The sequence below is a fragment of the Salvelinus alpinus genome, chromosome 4 (genome assembly GCF_045679555.1).
Source record: "Salvelinus alpinus chromosome 4, SLU_Salpinus.1, whole genome shotgun sequence".
In the NCBI taxonomy this organism is placed as follows: Eukaryota; Metazoa; Chordata; class Actinopteri; order Salmoniformes; family Salmonidae; genus Salvelinus; species Salvelinus alpinus.
This window is the reverse complement of record NC_092089.1, coordinates 4725986-4746677: the sequence shown is the minus strand read 5'-3', so window position 1 is coordinate 4746677 and position 20692 is coordinate 4725986. Positions and strand designations below refer to the sequence as shown.

General features: G+C 47.5%; 1 protein-coding gene and 2 long non-coding RNA genes across 7 annotated transcripts in view; 1 reads left to right on the top strand and 2 right to left on the bottom strand.

Moving 5' to 3' along the window:
• Window positions 1–3457: 3457 nt before the first annotated feature.
• On the bottom strand, window positions 3458–6498 carry LOC139572790 (uncharacterized). Its single transcript, XR_011674484.1, has 2 exons — window positions 6383–6498; window positions 3458–6167 (listed from the first exon to the last, which is right to left on the bottom strand). It is a non-coding gene; the product is annotated as an uncharacterized lncRNA (long non-coding RNA).
• Window positions 6499–8467: 1969 nt separating this feature from the next.
• Window positions 8468–20692, bottom strand: part of ywhabl (tyrosine 3-monooxygenase/tryptophan 5-monooxygenase activation protein, beta polypeptide like) — a 25862-nt gene continuing 13637 nt past the window's right edge. The window contains exons 5-7 of one of the 2 annotated variants that reach the window (XM_071395559.1): window positions 16849–16944; window positions 9467–10796; window positions 8468–9010 (exon numbers count right to left, since the gene is read on the bottom strand). In XM_071395559.1, the coding sequence (XP_071251660.1) occupies window positions 10740–10796; window positions 16849–16944 (153 nt within the window). In that variant the 3' untranslated portion in view covers window positions 8468–9010; window positions 9467–10739. The remainder of the gene's footprint in view (window positions 9011–9466; window positions 10797–16848; window positions 16945–20692) is intronic. The other variant, XM_071395560.1, reaches the window with a different exon arrangement.
• On the top strand, window positions 9010–10561 carry LOC139572789 (uncharacterized). Of its 4 annotated transcripts, XR_011674481.1 has the most exons (5): window positions 9010–9254; window positions 9335–9373; window positions 9651–9707; window positions 9787–9887; window positions 10168–10561. It is a non-coding gene; the product is annotated as an uncharacterized lncRNA (long non-coding RNA). The 4 variants fall into 4 exon arrangements; XR_011674480.1 differs by having other exon boundaries at window positions 9010–9350; window positions 9509–9707; XR_011674483.1 differs by lacking the exons at window positions 9651–9707; window positions 9787–9887 and having other exon boundaries at window positions 9010–9350; window positions 10145–10561.

Sequence of the window (20692 nt, the reverse complement as noted above, 5' to 3'; positions counted from 1 at the left end):
GAAATAACGGGGGAAAGCAGCATCCACAGGTTCTTGTCTTCAGGTTCAAGACAGAAACGTGGTTATCACAGATAGTAACTAATGAGCAGGGTCGCTGGTGGATGCCCACATTTTCTTCCCGATAATAATGAAGATAATACTGTAACGACCCTGGGTTAACACACAGCTGTCTGTGCGGGTCGCTACAATACATAGAAAACGCATGCACGTGTAATGTTATAACACACAAACACGTTGTTTTGCATGTGGGCTTTGGATTGAACTGACTGACAACCCGCCAATGTGGCTGGTAACAATAGACACTCTATCAGCCAATGCCAAACTCTACCAGCATTAGGCTGGTGTTCATTTCCCTCCCTGCTGATGAGGGTGTCAGTCTGGTATATGTGCAGATGTGGTACTTTTGAGTCATAAAGACATTTGCAGTATGCATGCAGTAGCTGTTTAAGCTAATATTTGTTATAACTAACCCACCAAAGCTTGTCGTTCCATATGGGAGCAAATTAATCATAGTGGGGCAGAGCCAAGCAAGAGCTATTGAGATTCTATTGGTGCGTTCAAGCATTTATTTGCATATTTACGTTAGGGAACGCCTACTCTGTGAAGTGCGCATGTGTAAAAACTCATTTCTCGTTTGCACTCCTAAACAACACCATTCAACAACAACAAAAACTTTGGCAAAGGTTAAAGTCTACAAAACGCAGTCCACTTTGTTTGTTATTGATTCTAGTTTTGGAAACAGAAAACTGAATGGAGTCCAAATGTTTCATAGATGAAAAAATTAGCAGAACGTTGGCATAAATTCATTTCGTTCCATCTTCTCCCACTGCTGGCCACTGGACTTCCTCTCATTACCATATTTGGTAGTGAGAGGAAACGCCAACCCGCTTCACATTTATACTTTCGGAAAAATATATGGCTCATTGTTCTGTGGTTTAATTTGTAATGTTTTTTTCCCCACAGTAGAGTTGGATTAAGGACACCTTCAGCCTGCTCCTTCGTCTCACAACCACCAGGGGGAGCAGTCAGTAGGAGAAAATAATAGAATACATTAACCATACAGGTCTGAGCCCAAACCTGGGCCTGCTTCAGTGTATTTCTGTGGTGGTGATAACTGTGATTTGAACCTCAAATGAGTCCGTAGCCTGGTGTATTTGGGACAAAACTCTGTCTAGAATACCCGTTTCCCCCCCAAATCCTCGTTCTGAATATACCAGACCACAAACCCAGGTGTGTATGCTAACCACATGTACGACTCCTGCTGTGGTGCATTTGGGCCCCAATTGTTTTCAGTCTCTCCTGACAGACGAGTTTTGGTTCCGGGTGTGGAAATGACTATTGTTTTACCCCAGTGGGAGGTGTGGTTGTGTTCAGGATCTATACATATGTTAATAAAACCCCAGGGGTTTTTCACACGTCTCCAGTCTCCCCAGTGATCCAGTCTCACTGATAAGGAGTGATTATGTCAACAATAGTCTGTTTCACTCTCAGAGACATTGAGGAGCCCACGGGAGGGTTGTAATGAGACGCTGAGGAGCCCACGGGAGGGTTCTAATGAGACACCGAGGAGCCCACGGGAGGGTTCTAATGAGACGCTGAGGAGCCCACGGGAGGGTTCTAATGAGACACTGAGGAGCCCACGGGAGGGTTCTAATGAGACACTGAGGAGCCCACGGGAGGGTTCTAATGAGACACTGAGGAGCCCATGGGAGGGTTCTAATGAGACACTGAGGAGCCCACGGGAGGGTTCTAATGAGACACTGAGGAGCACACGGGAGGGTTCTAATGAGACACCGAGGAGCCCACGGGAGGGTTCTAATGAGACACTGAGGAGCCCACGGGAGGGTTCTAATGAGACACCGAGGAGCCCACGGGAGGGTTCTAATGAGACGCTGAGGAGCCCACGGGAGGGTTCTAATGAGACACTGAGGAGCCCACGGGAGGGTTCTAATGAGACACTGAGGAGCCCACGGGAGGGTTCTAATGAGACACTGAGGAGCCCACGGGAGGGTTCTAATGAGACACTGAGGAGCCCACGGGAGGGTTCTAATGAGACGCTGAGGAGCCCACGGGAGGGTTCTAATGAGACACTGAGGAGCCCACGGGAGGGTTCTAATGAGACACTGAGGAGCCCACGGGAGGGTTCTAATGGCCCTCAAGCTGTGGGTTTAATGACCAACACTGAGTAATGGCCCTCAAGCTGTGGGTTTAATGACCAACACTGAGTAATGGCCCTCAAGCTGTGGGTTTAATGACCAACACTGAGTAATGGCCCTCAAGCTGTGGGTTTAATGACCAACACTGAGTAATGGCCCTCAACCTGTGGGTTTAATGACCAACACTGAGTAATGGCCCTCAAGCTGTGGGTTTAATGACCAACACTGAGTAATGGCCCTCAAGCTGCTCCTTTTATACCCGGCCCTCGAGTCACCAAGGGTTGTACGTTTTGTTTTGTTGCCCTAACACTACATACCTGATTCAAATGATAAAAGCTTGTGATTAGTTGATTATTTGAATCCGCTGTGTAGCGCAAGGGCAAAATCCAAAACGTGCCCCCCTTGTGGTCCCGAGGACCGAGTTTGGGAAACCCTGGATTATAGGCACATTTTGTGTGTGAATTCAAGGCCTTTGGATCTCAAGCCTTAAACCTCCTGCACCATGCTCTCTGCCCCTGCTCATTGGGCTGCTCAGTTATTGAAGGTGTACATTACTGCCATCTGCTGGATCATAAAAATACTGCTGCAGTAATTCATTTAATTACCCCAAAAATGTTTTATTTTTATTTAACTTGGCAAGTCAGTTAAGAACAAATTATTACACACAGTGATGGTTTAGGAACAGTGGGTTAACTTCCTTGTTCAGGGGAACAGTGGGTTAACTTCCTTGTTCAGGGGAACAGTGGGTTAACTTCCTTGTTCAGGGGAACAGTGGGTTAACTTCCTTGTTCAGGGGAACAGTGGGTTAACTTCCTTGTTCAGGGGAACAGTGGGTTAACTTCCTTGTTCAGGGGAACAGTGGGTTAACTTCCTTGTTCAAGGGAACAGTGGGTTAACTTCCTTGTTCAGGGGAACAGTGGGTTAACTTCCTTGTTCAGGGGAACAGTGGGTTAACTGCCTTGTTCAGGGGAACAGTGGGTTAACTTCCTTGTTCAGGGGAACAGTGGGTTAACTTCCTTGTTCAGGGGAACAGTGGGTTAACTGCCTTGTTCAGGGGAACAGTGGGTTAACTTCCTTGTTCAGGGGAAGAACGACAGATTTTTACCTTGTCAACTCGGGGATTCGGTTACTGGCCCAACGGTCTAACCACTAGACTACCTGCCTCCCCAATACATTCATACTGTTGATCACAACCATCAAAACAACATTCGCAATGCAAATGATGGGCATTTAATTCATTTGGTCAGTACTTGAAGGGTGTCATTTCCAATGTGATCGAGTTGACAACACTGATTGGAAGGTGAGCGTTCAAATCTAATCAAACTTTATTTATCACATGCGCCGAATACAACCGTTGTAGACCTTACGGTGGAACGCTTACTTTTACAAGCCCTTAACTTAACCAACCATGCGGTTCAAGAAAGAGTTAAGAAAATATTGACCAAATAAAGTAAAAAAAATAATAAAAAGTAACACGATAAAATAACGCGGCTATATACAGGGGGTACAGGTTAGTCGAGGTAATTTGTTCATATAGGTAGGGGTAAAGTGACTATGCATAGCGAGTAAAACAGCGAGTAGCAGTCGTTTAAAAACAAAAGGGGAGGGGGGGTGTCAATGTAAATAGTCCGGGTGGCCATTTCAGTAATTGTTCAGCAGTCTTATGGCTTGGGAACAATTAATCAAATGGCCACCGCCACCCACCCGGACGACTTACAATGGCCACCACCCCCGAATATTTACATTAACCCCCCCTCGTGAAAATTCCCATGACATTCTGACTCAGAATCTAGTTGTATCAGGGCCATGTAACCTTTGGGCCGGCCAGCTTCGTGATCACCAACATTCTAATGACAAACACCATACGAGAGATTTTATACCTAAGCCCTACTTCCAGCCTTCTCCACTCTCCTATGGGAGCAGCCAGAACATTTTGGATACTGAAGTTGGAAATATGCCTAAAAATGTAACAGTTTCCAGACCAGGGGCAAAAATAAGTGAGATTTACTAAAAATAAAAAAAACAGATAGACATTGGTATTGTATTGTATATCCCCCATTAGTTCCTGCCAAGGCAGCAGCTACTCTTTCTGGGGTTTATTATGGATCCCCATTAGTTCCTGCCAAGGCAGCAGCTACTCTTTCTGGGGTTTATTATGGATCCCCATTAGTTCCTGCCAAGGCAGCAGCTACTCTTCCTGGGGTTTATTATGGAGGATCCCCATTAGACTGGACTGGGTGAATGGTCTGATAGGGCTGAGTGACTGGTCTGGATGGGCTGAGTGACTGGACTGGGTGAATGGTCTGGATAGGGCTCAGTGACTGGTCTGGATGGGCTCAGTGACTGGACTGGGTGAATGGTCTTGATAGGGCTGAGTGAATGGTCTGGATAGGGCTGAGTGACTGGACAGGGTGAATGGTCTGGATAGGGCTGAGTCACTGGACTGGGTGAATGGTCTGGATAGGGCTGAGTGACTGGACTGGGTGAATGGTCTAGATAGGGCTGAGTGACTGGACTGGGTGAATGGTCTAGATAGGGCTGAGTGACTGGACTGGGTGAATGGTCTGGATAGGGCTGAGTGACTGGACTGGGTGCATGGTCTGGATAGGGCTGAGTGACTGGACTAGGTGAATGGTCTAGATAGGGCTGAGTGACTGGTCTGGATAGGGCTGAGTGACTGGACTGGGTGAATGTTCCTGTGAATTAGAGAGAGGGAGACAGAGTGTGGGGGGGGAAATCAGTAAGTCATGTTAGACTTTCTCCGTATCATTGATCATCAGCCCCCGTGAAAGGTGGAAGGTGGAAGGTGAAAGGTGGAAGGCAGACATTCAGAAAGTAGGCCAATAGTCAAAGCAATTAATATAGTATCCTCACCATTATGCCGATAACAATTAATATAGTATCCTCACCATTATGCCGATAACAATTCATATAGTATCCTCACCATTATGCCCATAGCAATTCATATAGTATCCTCACCATTATGCCGATAACAATTCATATAGTATCCTCACCATTATGCCCATAGCAATTCATATAGTATCCTCACCATTATGCCGATAACAATTCATATAGTATCCTCACCATTATGCCGATAACAATTCATATAGTATCCTCACCATTATGCCCATAGCAATTCATATAGTATCCTCACCATTATGCCGATAACAATTCATATAGTATCCTCACCACTATGCCTATAGCAATTCATATAGTATCCTCACCATTATGCCCATAGCAATTCATATAGTATCCTCACCACTATGCCTATAACAATTCATATAGTATCCTCACCATTATGCCCATAGCAATTCATATAGTATCCTCACCACTATGCCTATAGCAATTCATATAGTATCCTCACCATTATGCCTATAACAATTCATATAGTATCCTCACCATTATGCCTATAACAATTAATATAGTATCCTCACCATTATGCCTATAGCAATTCATATACACTGCTCAAAAAAATAAAGGGAACACTTAAACAACACAATGTAACTCCAAGTCAATCACACTTCTGTGAAATCAAACTGTCCACTTAGGAAGCAACACTGATTGACAATACATTTCACATGCTGTTGTGCAAATGGAATAGACAAAAGGTGGAAATTATAGGCAATTAGCAAGACACCCCCAAAAAAGGAGTGATTCTGCAGGTGGTGACCACAGACAACTTCTCAGTTCCTATGCTTCCTGGCTGATGTTTTGGTCACTTTTGAATGCTGGCGGTGCTCTCACTCTAGTGGTAGCATGAGACGGAGTCTACAACCCACACAAGTGGCTCAGGTAGTGCAGCTCATCCAGGATGGCACATCAATGCGAGCTGTGGCAAAAAGGTTTGCTGTGTCTGTCAGCGTAGTGTCCAGAGCATGGAGGCGCTACCAGGAGACAGGCCAGTACATCAGGAGACGTGGAGGAGGCCGTAGGAGGGCAACAACCCAGCAGCAGGACCGCTACCTCCGCCTTTGTGCAAGGAGGTGCACTGCCAGAGCCCTGCAAAATGACCTCCAGCAGGCCACAAATGTGCACAAATGTACAATTCATATAGTATCCTCACCATTATGCCTATAACAATTAATATAGTATCCTCACCATTATGCCTATAACAATTAATGTATTATCCTCACCATTATGCCCTTTTCTACATCTGCCTTTCAGGAAGCAGGAGAGGAGGTTTATGAATTATACCCACACTAATAAAAAGGCTGATTTTAACTTACTGTATTGGCTGATGTAACTCGCTGAAGTTCACGATGTGCTCCTGCGGGGGCGCCCACACACACAAAACATCAGCATTGACTGTAGCTGACCTGTATATAGTGTTGTATTGAACGTGTAAGACATAGCTATGAAGAGGGACAGATAGGTAACCATTTACAGTAACTGCAGTTCATTACCACCTTTCTGCAGGTACCTCCGGCCGGGCCGCTTCATCTTGTAGCAGGTTGAGGGAGTAACGTTAACTTACTTCCACTAGCTAGCTACTACTGCTAGCTAGCATGAGGGACTAACTTACTTCCACTAGCTAGCTACTACTGCTAGCTAGTATGAGGGACTAACTTACTTCCACTAGCTAGCTACTACTGCTAGCTAGTATGAGGGACTAACTTACTTCCACTAGCTAGCATGACTATAGCCAGGTAGGTCTAGCTAGCTAGCCAGTCTGCTAGCTAGTTAGCAGTAACGTTAGCTGACTAATGCTAGCTAGCCAGGAAGTGCAAGCCAACTTTGTTCAGTTGTTGTTGAGTGGGTTCTATTGGCATGCTAAACTTCATGATAAATTAAGCATCTTGACTCTATGCTGCAGACACTGCAGGTCAACCCAGTGTGTAAACACACCCACAATGCACCATGAATATTATATTAGGGAGCGTGGACTTCCTGGTATGAACAAAACTAATATAAAAAGTGTGATCCATGGAGACAGTTCTGCTCTACAATAGGCAGAGGTACAGAGCTGGGGGATGTATGGTCTATGTTGAAGGAGATGACTGTGACCACCCCTCATAGCCTAGTTCCTCTCTAGGTTTCTTCCTAGGGAGTTTTTCCTAGCCACCGTGCCTTCTACACCTGCATTGCTTTGCTGTTTGGGGGTTTTTAGCCTGGGTTTCTGTACAGCACTTTGTGACATCAGCTGATGAAAGAAGGGGCTTTATAAATACGATTGATTGATTGATTGGATAAACAGCCCCAGGTCATGATCAGTTCTGCTAGAGAATATTTAAGCATCTACCTGATGAGGTCATGTATGTTCTCTTGGGATTATTCAATACGATTTGGAGTGAGAGGGTTTATACCTTCCGGTTGGAAATACGCAGTAATATTATCATTGTAAAGCCGGTAAGGACCTTTTCATGTGTAAAAGAAAAAAGATGACAGTCAACAGATTGTCATATTTCCTGGAACATAGAGGTTTATTGAGTCAATGTCAACGTGGATTCCATAAAGGTAGATCTAGTAAAGGTGATGCAATGAAGTTGAAAAATTAAGGTTGGACTGAAAACCCACAAGACGGTAGATCTCCAGGAAGAGGGTTGGACTGAAAACCTACAGGACAGTAGATCTCCAGGAAGAGGGTTGGACTGTAAACCTACAGGACAGTAGATCTCCAGGAAGAGGGTTGGACTGAAAACACAGCCCTGGTGTAGATGAAAGTGCCTTTGAATGGGGTATGGTAGTAGGTGCCAGGCGCACCGGTTTGTGTCAAGAACCGCAATGCTGCTTGGGTTTTCACACTCAACAGTTTCCTGTGTGTATCAAGATTGGTTCACCACCCTAAGGACATCCGGGCCAACTTAACACAATTGTGGGAAGCATTTAAGTGAACATGTGGAATGCTGTCGACACCTTGTCTGTGTGTTCCTAATGTTTGATATATTTAGTCTATACTACTGTTCTATGTAATTCTGAGCAGCTCAAGAGGTTGTGTGGTTGGGGGGGGTAGTAACAGGACGACTCCAGACACGAGTGATTCAGAGAGAACAGTAGTTCCAACCAATTGTTTCCTAAAGGGAAATACAATGTTTTGTTTGTGTGAACCAGCCAACCTGAACTGTTTGCAGTAGGCCGACCCCTTCATTTCATACTCTGGATTAGTCACGGGACCCGATGGATTGGGTCACGGGACCCGATGGATTGGGTCACGGGACCCGATGGATTGGGTCACGGGACCCGATGGATTGGGTCACGGGACCGATGGATTGGGTCACGTCGTAGCCAGATTTAAGATCTCTTACCAAAAGGTGTCGAGGGAAAAAACACTGGAGATTGGAGCTTTAAAATAATTCAGATCAGACAACGTAAAAAACTTTTAAATTATCTTTTTAATTCCACATACATGAAATAACATTTCCCCCCCAGATAACAGTTATGCTCGGGTGTTTCGTATGAAAATTTCCAAAAAAAGACATATGGACATAGACAGCCAAGCCCAACAGCAACCTCCCTTTTCTCCCCCGTTTAACTAGTTCTTAACCACAAGTATCAACATAAAACATGAAAATAAAAACCTTAAATTGGGGAAAAAAAGCACTAACTAGATAAAGCACATGGGGAAATTCTTCCTGCTCTGCTGGTTATGAAACAGTCCAAGTATTACCAGTGTCCTCTTTGTTGTAGACTTTCCCCCCCCATACCTCCTAATTGACACAGAAATACAAAATGGCGTTAGCAGGTCAGTCCAACAGAAGAAGAAGAAGCATAGTGACAGTTTCTATGGAATGTAACATCTTTATCCAATGTTCTCTCTCAAATGGAAACTCTATTCCCTATATATAGTGCACAGGTGTTTGACCACGGCCCATAGGGGTTCTGGGCTAAAAGTAGTGTACTATATAGGGAATAGGGTACTGTTTGGGGTGCAGCACAACCACCACGCTAACCCACCATCGACAGACGCCTCAGGACTATCCCCCCTAATGCTCCTGCCGTCAGTCGCCTGGCTACAGACTAAAAAAAACGCTTCGCTGCTGCCTCCTCCAATCAAGAGAGACTGATGTCGAACCACAAACAAAGGTAGTGAGTCGACCAGGTTAACTCACAACCTGAACACAGGTAGTGAGTCGACCAGGTTAATTCACAACCCGAACACAGGTAGTGGACTAGACCAGGTTAACTCACAACCTGAACACGGGTAGTGGAGTCGACCAGGTTAACTCAAAACCCGAACACAGGTAGTGAGTCGACCAGGTTAATTCACAACCCGAACACAGGTAGTGGAGTCGACCAGGTTAATTCACAACCCGAACACAGGTAGTGGAGTCGACCAGGTTAATTCACAACCCGAACACAGGTAGTGAGTCGACCAGGTTAATTCACAACCTGAACACAGGTAGTGAGTCGACCAGGTTAATTCACAACCTGAACACAGGTAGTGAGTCGACCAGGTTAATTCACAACCTGAACACAGGTAGTGGAGTCGACCAGGTTAATTCACAACCTGAACACAGGTAGTGGAGTCGACCAGGTTAACTCACAACCTGAACACAGGTAGTGGACTAGACCAGGTTAATTCACAACCCGAACACAGGTAGTGGAGTCGACCAGGTTAATTCACAACCCGAACACAGGTAGTGGAGTCGACCAGGTTAATTCACAACCCGAACACAGGTAGTGAGTCGACCAGGTTAATTCACAACCTGAACACAGGTAGTGAGTCGACCAGGTTAATTCACAACCTGAACACAGGTAGTGAGTCGACCAGGTTAATTCACAACCTGAACACAGGTAGTGGAGTCGACCAGGTTAACTCACAACCTGAACACAGGTAGTGGAGTCGACCAGGTTAACTCACAACCTGAACACAGGTAGTGGACTAGACCAGGTTAATTCACAACCTGAACACAGGTAGTGGAGTCGACCAGGTTAACTCACAACCTGAACACAGGTAGTGGAGTCGACCAGGTTAACTCACAACCTGAACACAGGTAGTGGACTAGACCAGGTTAATTCACAACCTGAACACAGGTAGTGGAGTCGACCAGGTTAACTCACAACCTGAACACAGGTAGTGAGTCGACCAGGTTAACTCACAACCTGAACACAGGTAGTGGAGTCGACCAGGTCAATTCACAACCTGAACACAGGTAGTGAGTCGACCAGGTTAATTCACAACCTGAACACAGGTAGTGGAGTCGACCAGGTTAATTCACAACCTGAACACAGGTAGTGAGTCGACCAGGTCAATTCACAACCTGAACACAGGTAGTGAGTCTTGCCACATTGCATGAGTTGAGAATTTACCCCCCCCCCCCCCTTCAACATACATGTAACACCCTATTGCTCGCCCACAAATAATTATACGCTCAGTAGACAAGTCCCTCACCTCAACCTACCATACTGTACATCCCACCAAACCCCTCCCACAACCAAGTCCTGGAAAGCACCCCCCCCCCCCCCCCCCAACAATGATTCCCGAAAGAAGAGTAAACGTATGGAGGTGTGAGACGACGTGACAGACAGAACTAAAGGAGAGGCGTTGGGCAGGATGAGGTGGTCAGTCCGTCTGTCTCAGTGGTGATAGATAGGAGGATGATGACAGTCAGTCAGACAGACAGACCAAGGGGAACAGGGACCAGGTCAGTCTCTACCCTCCTCGGCATCCTCTCCATCTCCCTGGTTGTCTGAGGTCCACAGCTACAGAGATGAGAGAGAGAGGAGACAGAGATGAGAGAGAGATAGAGAGAGAGAGGACAGAGATAGAGAGAGAGGACATAGATAGAGAGAGAGAGGACAGAGATGAGAGAGAGGACAGAGATGAGTACATTCACATTACACGTCAGTAGAGCCGACCCGGGACTGAGTACATTCACATTACACGTCAGTAGAGCCGACCTGGGACTGAGTACATTTACATTTAACATTTAAGTCATTTAGCAGACGCTCTTATCCAGAGCGACTTACAAATTGGAAAGTTCATACATATTCATCCTTACATGTCAGTAGAGCCGACCTGGGACTGAGTACATTCACATTACACGTCAGTAGAGCCGACCCGGGACTGAGTACATTCACATTACACGTCAGTAGAGCTGACCCGGGACTGAGTACATTCACATTACACGTCAGTAGAGCTGACCTGGGACTGAGTACATTCACATTACACGTCAGTAGAGCTGACCCGGGACTGAGTACATTCACATTACACGTCAGTAGAGCCGACCCGGGACTGAGTACATTCACATTACACGTCAGTAGAGCTGACCCGGGACTGAGTACATTCACATTACACGTCAGTAGAGCCGACCCGGGAATGAGTACATTCACATTACACGTCAGTAGAGCTGACCTGGGACTGAGTACATTCACATTACATGTCAGTAGAGCCGACCCGGGACTGAGTACATTCACATTACACGTCAGTAGAGCCGACCCGGGACTGAGTACATTCACATTACACGTCAGTAGAGCCGACCCGGGACTGAGTACATTCACATTACATGTCAGTAGAGCCGACCCGGGACTGAGTACATTCACATTACACGTCAGTAGAGCCGACCCGGGACTGAGTACATTCACATGACATGTCAGTAGAGCTGACCCGGGACTGAGTACATTCACATTACATGTCAGTAGAGCTGACCCGGGACTGAGTACATTCACATTACACGTATGAGTCTAGTACACGACACTTACTGTCAAGTTGTCTCTCAGTAGCTGCATGCCCAGTGACAGCAGGGGAACTATGAGTCAAGTTGTCTCTCAGTAGCTGCATGCCCAGTGACAGCAGGGGAACTATGAGTCTAGTTGTCTCTCAGTAGCTGCATGCCCAGTGACAGCAGGGGAACTATGAGTCAAGTTGTCTCTCAGTAGCTGCATGCCCAGTGACAGCAGGGGAACTATGAGTCTAGTTGTCTCTCAGTAGCTGCATGCCCAGTGACAGCAGGGGAACTATGAGTCAAGTTGTCTCTCAGTAGCTGCATGCCCAGTGACAGCAGGGGAACTATGAGTCAAGTTGTCTCTCAGTAGCTGCCTGCCCAGTGACAGCAGGGGAACTATGAGTCAAGTTGTCTCTCAGTAGCTGCATGCCCAGTGACAGCAGGGGAACTATGAGTCAAGTTGTCTCTCAGTAGCTGCCTGCCCAGTGACAGCAGGGGAACTATGAGTCAAGTTGTCTCTCAGTAGCTGCCTGCCCAGTGACAGCAGGGGAACTATGAGTCAAGTTGTCTCTCAGTAGCTGCATGCCCAGTGACAGCAGGGGAACTATGAGTCAAGTTGTCTCTCAGTAGCTGCATGCCCAGTGACAGCAGGGGAACTATGAGTCAAGTTGTCTCTCAGTAGCTGCATGCCCAGTGACAGCAGGGGAACTATGAGTCAAGTTGTCTCTCAGTAGCTGCATGCCCAGTGACAGCAGGGGAACTATGAGTCAAGTTGTCTCTCAGTAGCTGCCTGCCCAGTGACAGCAGGGGAACTATGAGTCAAGTTGTCTCTCAGTAGCTGCCTGCCCAGTGACAGCAGGGGAACTATGAGTCAAGTTGTCTCTCAGTAGCTGCATGCCCAGTGACAGCAGGGGAACTATGAGTCAAGTTGTCTCTCAGTAGCTGCATGCCCAGTGACAGCAGGGGAACTATGAGTCAAGTTGTCTCTCAGTAGCTGCATGCCCAGTGACAGCAGGGGAGCTATGAGTCAAGTTGTCTCTCAGTAGCTGCATGCCCAGTGACAGCAGGGGAACTATGAGTCAAGTTGTCTCTCAGTAGCTGCATGCCCAGTGACAGCAGGGGAACTATGAGTCAAGTTGTCTCTCAGTAGCTGCATGCCCAGTGACAGCAGGGGAACTATGAGTCAAGTTGTCTCTCAGTAGCTGCATGCCCAGTGACAGCAGGGGAACTATGAGTCAAGTTGTCTCTCAGTAGCTGCATGCCCAGTGACAGCAGGGGAACTATGAGTCAAGTTGTCTCTCAGTAGCTGCATGCCCAGTGACAGCAGGGGAACTATGAGTCAAGTTGTCTCTCAGTAGCTGCATGCCCAGTGACAGCAGGGGAACTATGAGTCTAGTTGTCTCTCAGTAGCTGCATGCCCAGTGACAGCAGGGGAACTATGAGTCAAGTTGTCTCTCAGTAGCTGCCTGCCCAGTGACAGCAGGGGAACTATGAGTCAAGTTGTCTCTCAGTAGCTGCATGCCCAGTGACAGCAGGGGAACTATGAGTCAAGTTGTCTCTCAGTAGCTGCATGCCCAGTGACAGCAGGGGAACTATGAGTCAAGTTGTCTCTCAGTAGCTGCCTGCCCAGTGACAGCAGGGGAACTATGAGTCAAGTTGTCTCTCAGTAGCTGCCTGCCCAGTGACAGCAGGGGAACTATGAGTCAAGTTGTCTCTCAGTAGCTGCCTGCCCAGTGACAGCAGGGGAACTATGAGTCAAGTTGTCTCTCAGTAGCTGCATGCCCAGTGACAGCAGGGGAACTATGAGTCAAGTTGTCTCTCAGTAGCTGCATGCCCAGTGACAGCAGGGGAACTATGAGTCAAGTTGTCTCTCAGTAGCTGCATGCCCAGTGACAGCAGGGGAACTATGAGTCAAGTTGTCTCTCAGTAGCTGCATGCCCAGTGACAGCAGGGGAACTATGAGTCAAGTTGTCTCTCAGTAGCTGCATGCCCAGTGACAGCAGGGGAACTATGAGTCAAGTTGTCTCTCAGTAGCTGCATGCCCAGTGACAGCAGGGGAACTATGAGTCAAGTTGTCTCTCAGTAGCTGCATGCCCAGTGACAGCAGGGGAACTATGAGTCAAGTTGTCTCTCAGTAGCTGCATGCCCAGTGACAGCAGGGGAACTATGAGTCAAGTTGTCTCTCAGTAGCTGCATGCCCAGTGACAGCAGGGGAACTATGAGTCAAGTTGTCTCTCAGTAGCTGCCTGCCCAGTGACAGCAGGGGAACTATGAGTCAAGTTGTCTCTCAGTAGCTGCATGCCCAGTGACAGCAGGGGAACTATGAGTCAAGTTGTCTCTCAGTAGCTGCATGCCCAGTGACAGCAGGGGAACTATGAGTCAAGTTGTCTCTCAGTAGCTGCATGCCCAGTGACAGCAGGGGAACTATGAGTCAAGTTGTCTCTCAGTAGCTGCATGCCCAGTGACAGCAGGGGAACTATGAGTCAAGTTGTCTCTCAGTAGCTGCATGCCCAGTGACAGCAGGGGAACTATGAGTCAAGTTGTCTCTCAGTAGCTGCATGCCCAGTGACAGCAGGGGAACTATGAGTCAAGTTGTCTCTCAGTAGCTGCATGCCCAGTGACAGCAGGGGAACTATGAGTCAAGTTGTCTCTCAGTAGCTGCATGCCCAGTGACAGCAGGGGAACTATGAGTCAAGTTGTCTCTCAGTAGCTGCATGCCCAGTGACAGCAGGGGAACTATGAGTCAAGTTGTCTCTCAGTAGCTGCATGCCCAGTGACAGCAGGGGAACTATGAGTCAAGTTGTCTCTCAGTAGCTGCATGCCCAGTGACAGCAGGGGAACTATGAGTCAAGTTGTCTCTCAGTAGCTGCATGCCCAGTGACAGCAGGGGAACTATGAGTCAAGTTGTCTCTCAGTAGCTGCATGCCCAGTGACAGCAGGGGAACTATGAGTCAAGTTGTCTCTCAGTAGCTGCATGCCCAGTGACAGCAGGGGAACTGAGTCTAGTTGTCTCTCAGTAGCTGCATGCCCAGTGACAGCAGGGGAACTATGAGTCAAGTTGTCTCTCAGTAGCTGCCTGCCCAGTGACAGCAGGGGAACTATGAGTCAAGTTGTCTCTCAGTAGCTGCATGCCCAGTGACAGCAGGGGAACTATGAGTCAAGTTGTCTCTCAGTAGCTGCATGCCCAGTGACAGCAGGGGAACTATGAGTCAAGTTGTCTCTCAGTAGCTGCATGCCCAGTGACAGCAGGGGAACTATGAGTCAAGTTGTCTCTCAGTAGCTGCATGCCCAGTGACAGCAGGGGAACTATGAGTCAAGTTGTCTCTCAGTAGCTGCCTGCCCAGTGACCGCAGGGGAACTATGAGTCAAGTTGTCTCTCAGTAGCTGCATGCCCAGTGACAGCAGGGGAACTATGAGTCAAGTTGTCTCTCAGTAGCTGCATGCCCAGTGACAGCAGGGGAACTATGAGTCAAGTTGTCTCTCAGTAGCTGCATGCCCAGTGACAGCAGGGGAACTATGAGTCAAGTTGTCTCTCAGTAGCTGCATGCCCAGTGACAGCAGGGGAACTATGAGTCAAGTTGTCTCTCAGTAGCTGCCTGCCCAGTGACAGCAGGGGAACTATGAGTCAAGTTGTCTCTCAGTAGCTGCATGCCCAGTGACAGCAGGGGAACTATGAGTCTAGTTGTCTCTCAGTAGCTGCCTGCCCAGTGACAGCAGGGGAACTATGAGTCAAGTTGTCTCTCAGTAGCTGCATGCCCAGTGACAGCAGGGGAACTATGAGTCAAGTTGTCTCTCAGTAGCTGCCTGCCCAGTGACAGCAGGGGAACTATGAGTCAAGTTGTCTCTCAGTAGCTGCATGCCCAGTGACAGCAGGGGAACTATGAGTCAAGTTGTCTCTCAGTAGCTGCATGCCCAGTGACAGCAGGGGAACTATGAGTCAAGTTGTCTCTCAGTAGCTGCCTGCCCAGTGACAGCAGGGGAACTATGAGTCAAGTTGTCTCTCAGTAGCTGCATGCCCAGTCACAGCAGGGGAACTATGAGTCAAGTTGTCTCTCAGTAGCTGCATGCCCAGTGACAGCAGGGGAACTATGAGTCAAGTTGTCTCTCAGTAGCTGCATGCCCAGTGACAGCAGGGGAACTATGAGTCAAGTTGTCTCTCAGTAGCTGCATGCCCAGTGACAGCAGGGGAACTATGAGTCAAGTTGTCTCTCAGTAGCTGCATGCCCAGTGACAGCAGGGGAACTATGAGTCTAGTTGTCTCTCAGTAGCTGCATGCCCAGTGACAGCAGGGAAACTGAGTCAAGTTGTCTCTCAGTAGCTGCATGCCCAGTGACAGCAGGGGAACTATGAGTCAAGTTGTCTCTCAGTAGCTGCATGCCCAGTGACAGCAGGGGAACTATGAGTCAAGTTGTCTCTCAGTAGCTGCATGCCCAGTGACAGCAGGGAAACTGAGTCAAGTTGTCTCTCAGTAGCTGCATGCCCAGTGACAGCAGGGGAACTATGAGTCAAGTTGTCTCTCAGTAGCTGCATGCCCAGTGACAGCAGGGAAACTGAGTCAAGTTGTCTCTCAGTAGCTGCATGCCCAGTGACAGCAGGGAAACTGAGTCAAGTTGTCTCTCAGTAGCTGCATGCCCAGTGACAGCAGGGGAACTATGAGTCAAGTTGTCTCTCAGTAGCTGCATGCCCAGTGACAGCAGGGAAACTGAGTCAAGTTGTCTCTCAGTAGCTGCATGCCCAGTGACAGCAGGGAAACTATGAGTCAAGTTGTCTCTCAGTAGCTGCCTGCCCAGTGACAGCAGGGGAACTATGAGTCAAGTTGTCTCTCAGTAGCTGCATACCCAGTGACAGCAGGGGAACTATGAGTCAAGTTGTCTCTCAGTAGCTGCCTGCCCAGTGACAGCAGGGGAACTATGAGTCAAGTTGTCTCTCAGTAGCTGCCTGCCCAGTGACAGCAGGGGAACTATGAGTCAAGTTGTCTCTCAGTAGCTGCATGCCCAGTGACAGCAGGGGAACTATGAGTCTAGTTGTCTCTCAGTAGCTGCCTGCCCAGTGACAGCAGGGGAACTATGAGTCTAGTACACAACACTTACTGTCAAGTTGTCTCTCAGTAGCTGCATGATCAAGGTGCTGTCTTTGTAGGAGTCTTCACTCAGAGAATCCAGCTCTGCGATGGCGTCGTCGAAAGCCTGCAGGGAAAAACAGAAGTTAACACGTCACAGTGTTGTTCTCCATGTCATATTGACGACATCAACATCGTTTGGTTTTGTTGCTGGAGAGGAAGGCATTTCTCACTGTTAGTTGGTCATTAAAACCTGGTAGGACAGAGGGAGACACGCTAGCTAGAACCTTCTCGCCCTGGTAGGACAGAGGGACACACGCTAGCTAGAACCTTCTCGCCCTGGTAGGACAGAGGGAGACACGCTAGCTAGAACCTTCTCGCCCTGGTAGGACAGAGGGACACACGCTAGCTAGAACCTTCTCGCCCTGGTAGGACAGAGGGAGACACGCTAGCTAGAACCTTCTCGCCCTGGTAGGACAGAGGGACACACGCTAGCTAGAACCTTCTCGCCCTGGTAGGACAGAGGGACACACGCTAGCTAGAACCTTCTCGCCCTGGTAGGACAGAGGGACACACGCTAGCTAGAACCTTCTCACCTCGGCTCTGGTTGGCCAAAAAGCATATCCCCCGTGTCGTTCACTGTCGTTCAGGTTCTACTGTAGCTGACAGGGTGACGTGTGGACAAAAACGGCATAAAACCGGGTGCTTCACAAAAGCATGATCAAATTAATTAGCCAGCTACAGTAACTTTGAGAAACATTAAGAAAAAGTTTGGTCGATTTTTTTGTTTTGTTGTCAAATTAACCAGTTATCTACCTTTGATAAGCAGCTAGTTAGCTCCCATACCAATTTCAAGTCTTTCTGAACAAATATCTGACTGAATCAGAAATATGAAGTTATTTCAGAATGAAAGTTAACTGGCTGGTGCATCATGTTCTGACGTTATGTTAGCTAGCTGTCCCCAGTTAGATAATGCTCTATGACATTATGTTAGCTAGCTATCCCCAGTTAGATAATGCTCTGTGACGTTATGTTAGCTAGCTATCCCCAGTTAGATAATGCATCATGACATTATGTTGGCTAGCTATCCCCAGTTAGATAATGCTCTGTGACATTATGTTAGCTAGCTATCCCCAGTTAGATAATGCTCTGTGACGTTATGTTAGCTAGCTATCCCCAGTTAGATAATGCATCATGACGTTATGTTAGCTAGCTGTCCCCAGTTAGATAATGCTCTGTGACATTATGTTAGCTAGCTGTCCCCAGTTAGATAATGCTCTGTGACGTTATGTTAGCTAGCTATCCCCAGTTAGATAATGCATCATGACGTTATGTTAGCTAGCTGTCCCCAGTTAGATAATGCTGTGTGACATTATGTTAGCTAGCTATCCTAGTTAGATAATGCTCTGACGTTATGTTAGCTAGCTATCCCAGTTAGATAATGCTCTGACGTTATGTTAGCTAGCTATCCTAGTTAGATAATGCTCTGTGACATTATGTTAGCTATCCCCAGTTAGATAATGCTCTGCCGTTATGTTAGCTAGCTAGATAATGCTGTGTGACATTATGTTAGCTAGCTATCCCCAGGTAGATAATGCTCCGTGACATTATGTTAGCTAGCTATCCCCAGGTAGATAATGCTCTGCCGTTATGTTAGCTAGCTATCCCCAGTTAGATAATGCTCTGTGACGTTATGTTAGCTATCTAATTTGGAGTTAACTACTAGTGCTGAGCGATTAGTGCATTTTGAGGTTCGGTTTGGGTTGCATTCTTAAATAAATAAAAAAATTAAATCACGTTTTCTATTTCGGGTTTGATGATTTGGATTGACTGCTGTAACACAGAATAAAACAGTTGAATAAAAGTCCCATGGATGGTAGTGACCGCCCATTACTGCTGATCACTTATTAACGTTACTTATAAATATATTTCAGTTGTGAATATTACATTTTTCTTTGAAGACTTTATTATTTCATGTCATCATCTCATCTCTATAGAGCTGCTGCCAATGCCGTCCATTTTGTAGTTTTTCAAAGTAAATAAGGCAGACTTTTGACCGGCCGATTATCAACAATCGATCACGTAGATCGTGTATTTTCAGGTAGAGATACCTTGAAGCCCCAGCTGCCCTCTCCGTCCCCTCATGATCATGTATCTACCCTCTCCGTCCCCTCATGATCATGTATCTACCCTCTCCGTCCCCTCATGATCATGTATCTACCCTCTCCGTCCCCTCATGATCATGTATCTACCCTCTCCGTCCCCTCATGATCATGTATCTACCCTCTCCGTCCCCTCATGATCATGTATCTACCCTCTCCGTCCCCTCATGATCATGTATCTACCCTCTACGTCCCCTCATGATCATGTATCTACCCTCTACGTCCCCTCATGATCATGTATCTACCCTCTCCGTCCCCTCATGATCATGTATCTGCCCTCTCCGTCCCCTCATGATCATGTATCTACCCTCTCCGTCCCCTCATGATCATGTATCTGCCCTCTCCGTCCCCTCATGATCATGTATCTGCCCTCTCCGTCCCCTCATGATCATGTATCTACCCTCTCCGTCCCCTCATGATCATGTATCTACCCTCTCCGTCCCCTCATGATCATGTATCTACCCTCTCCGTCCCCTCATGATCATGTATCTACCCTCTCCGTCCCCTCATGATCATGTATCTACCCTCTCCGTCCCCTCATGATCATGTATCTACCCTCTCCGTCCCCTCATGATCATGTATCTACCCTCTACGTCCCCTCATGATCATGTATCTACCCTCTCCGTCCCCTCATGATCATGTATCTGCCCTCTCCGTCCCCTCATGATCATGTATCTACCCTCTCCGTCCCCTCATGATCATGTATCTGCCCTCTCCGTCCCCTCATGATCATGTATCTGCCCTCTCCGTCCCCTCATGATCATGTATCTGCCCTCTCCGTCCCCTCATGATCATGTATCTACCCTCTCCGTCCCCTCATGATCATGTATCTACCCTCTCCGTCCCCTCATGATCATGTATCTACCCTCTCCGTCCCCTCATGATCATGTATCTACCCTCTCCGTCCCCTCATGATCATGTATCTACCCTCTCCGTCCCCTCATGATCATGTATCTACCCTCTCCGTCCCCTCATGATCATGTATCTACCCTCTCCGTCCCCTCATGATCATGTATTTTCAGGTAGAGATACCTTGAAGCCACAGCTGCCCCCTACGTCCCCTCATGATCATGTAGTTGTCTATTCTGCAGCAGGTGTAAAAGACAAGGGACACTGAACAAAAATATAAAAACGCGACATGCAACAATTTCAACGATGTTACCGAGTTACAGGTCGTATAAAGAAATCAGTCAATTGAAATAAATTAATTAGTCCCTAATCTATGGGTTTCACATGACTGGGAATACAGATATGCATCTGATGGTCACAGATACCTTAAAATAAGGTAGGGGGCGTGGATCAGAAAACCAGTCAGTATCTGGTGTGACCATCATTTGCCTCATGCAGCGTGACACATCTCCTTCACATTGAGTTGATCAGGCTGTTGATTGAGGGGAATGTTGGGTGACATGTCTGGTGAGTACACAGGGCCACGGAGGAACTGGGACATTTGCAGCTTCCAGGAACTGTGTACAGAACCATGTGACATGGGGCGGTGCTTTATGATGCTGAAACATGAGGTGATGGAGGAGGATGAATGGCAAGACAACAGACCTCAGGATCTCATCACCGTATCTCTGTGCATTCAAATTGACATCAATAAAACGCATTTGTGTTCGTTGTCTGTAGCTTATGCCTGGCTCATACCATAACCCCACCATGGGGCACTCTGTTCACAACGTTGACATCAGTAAACCTCTCGCCCACACAACG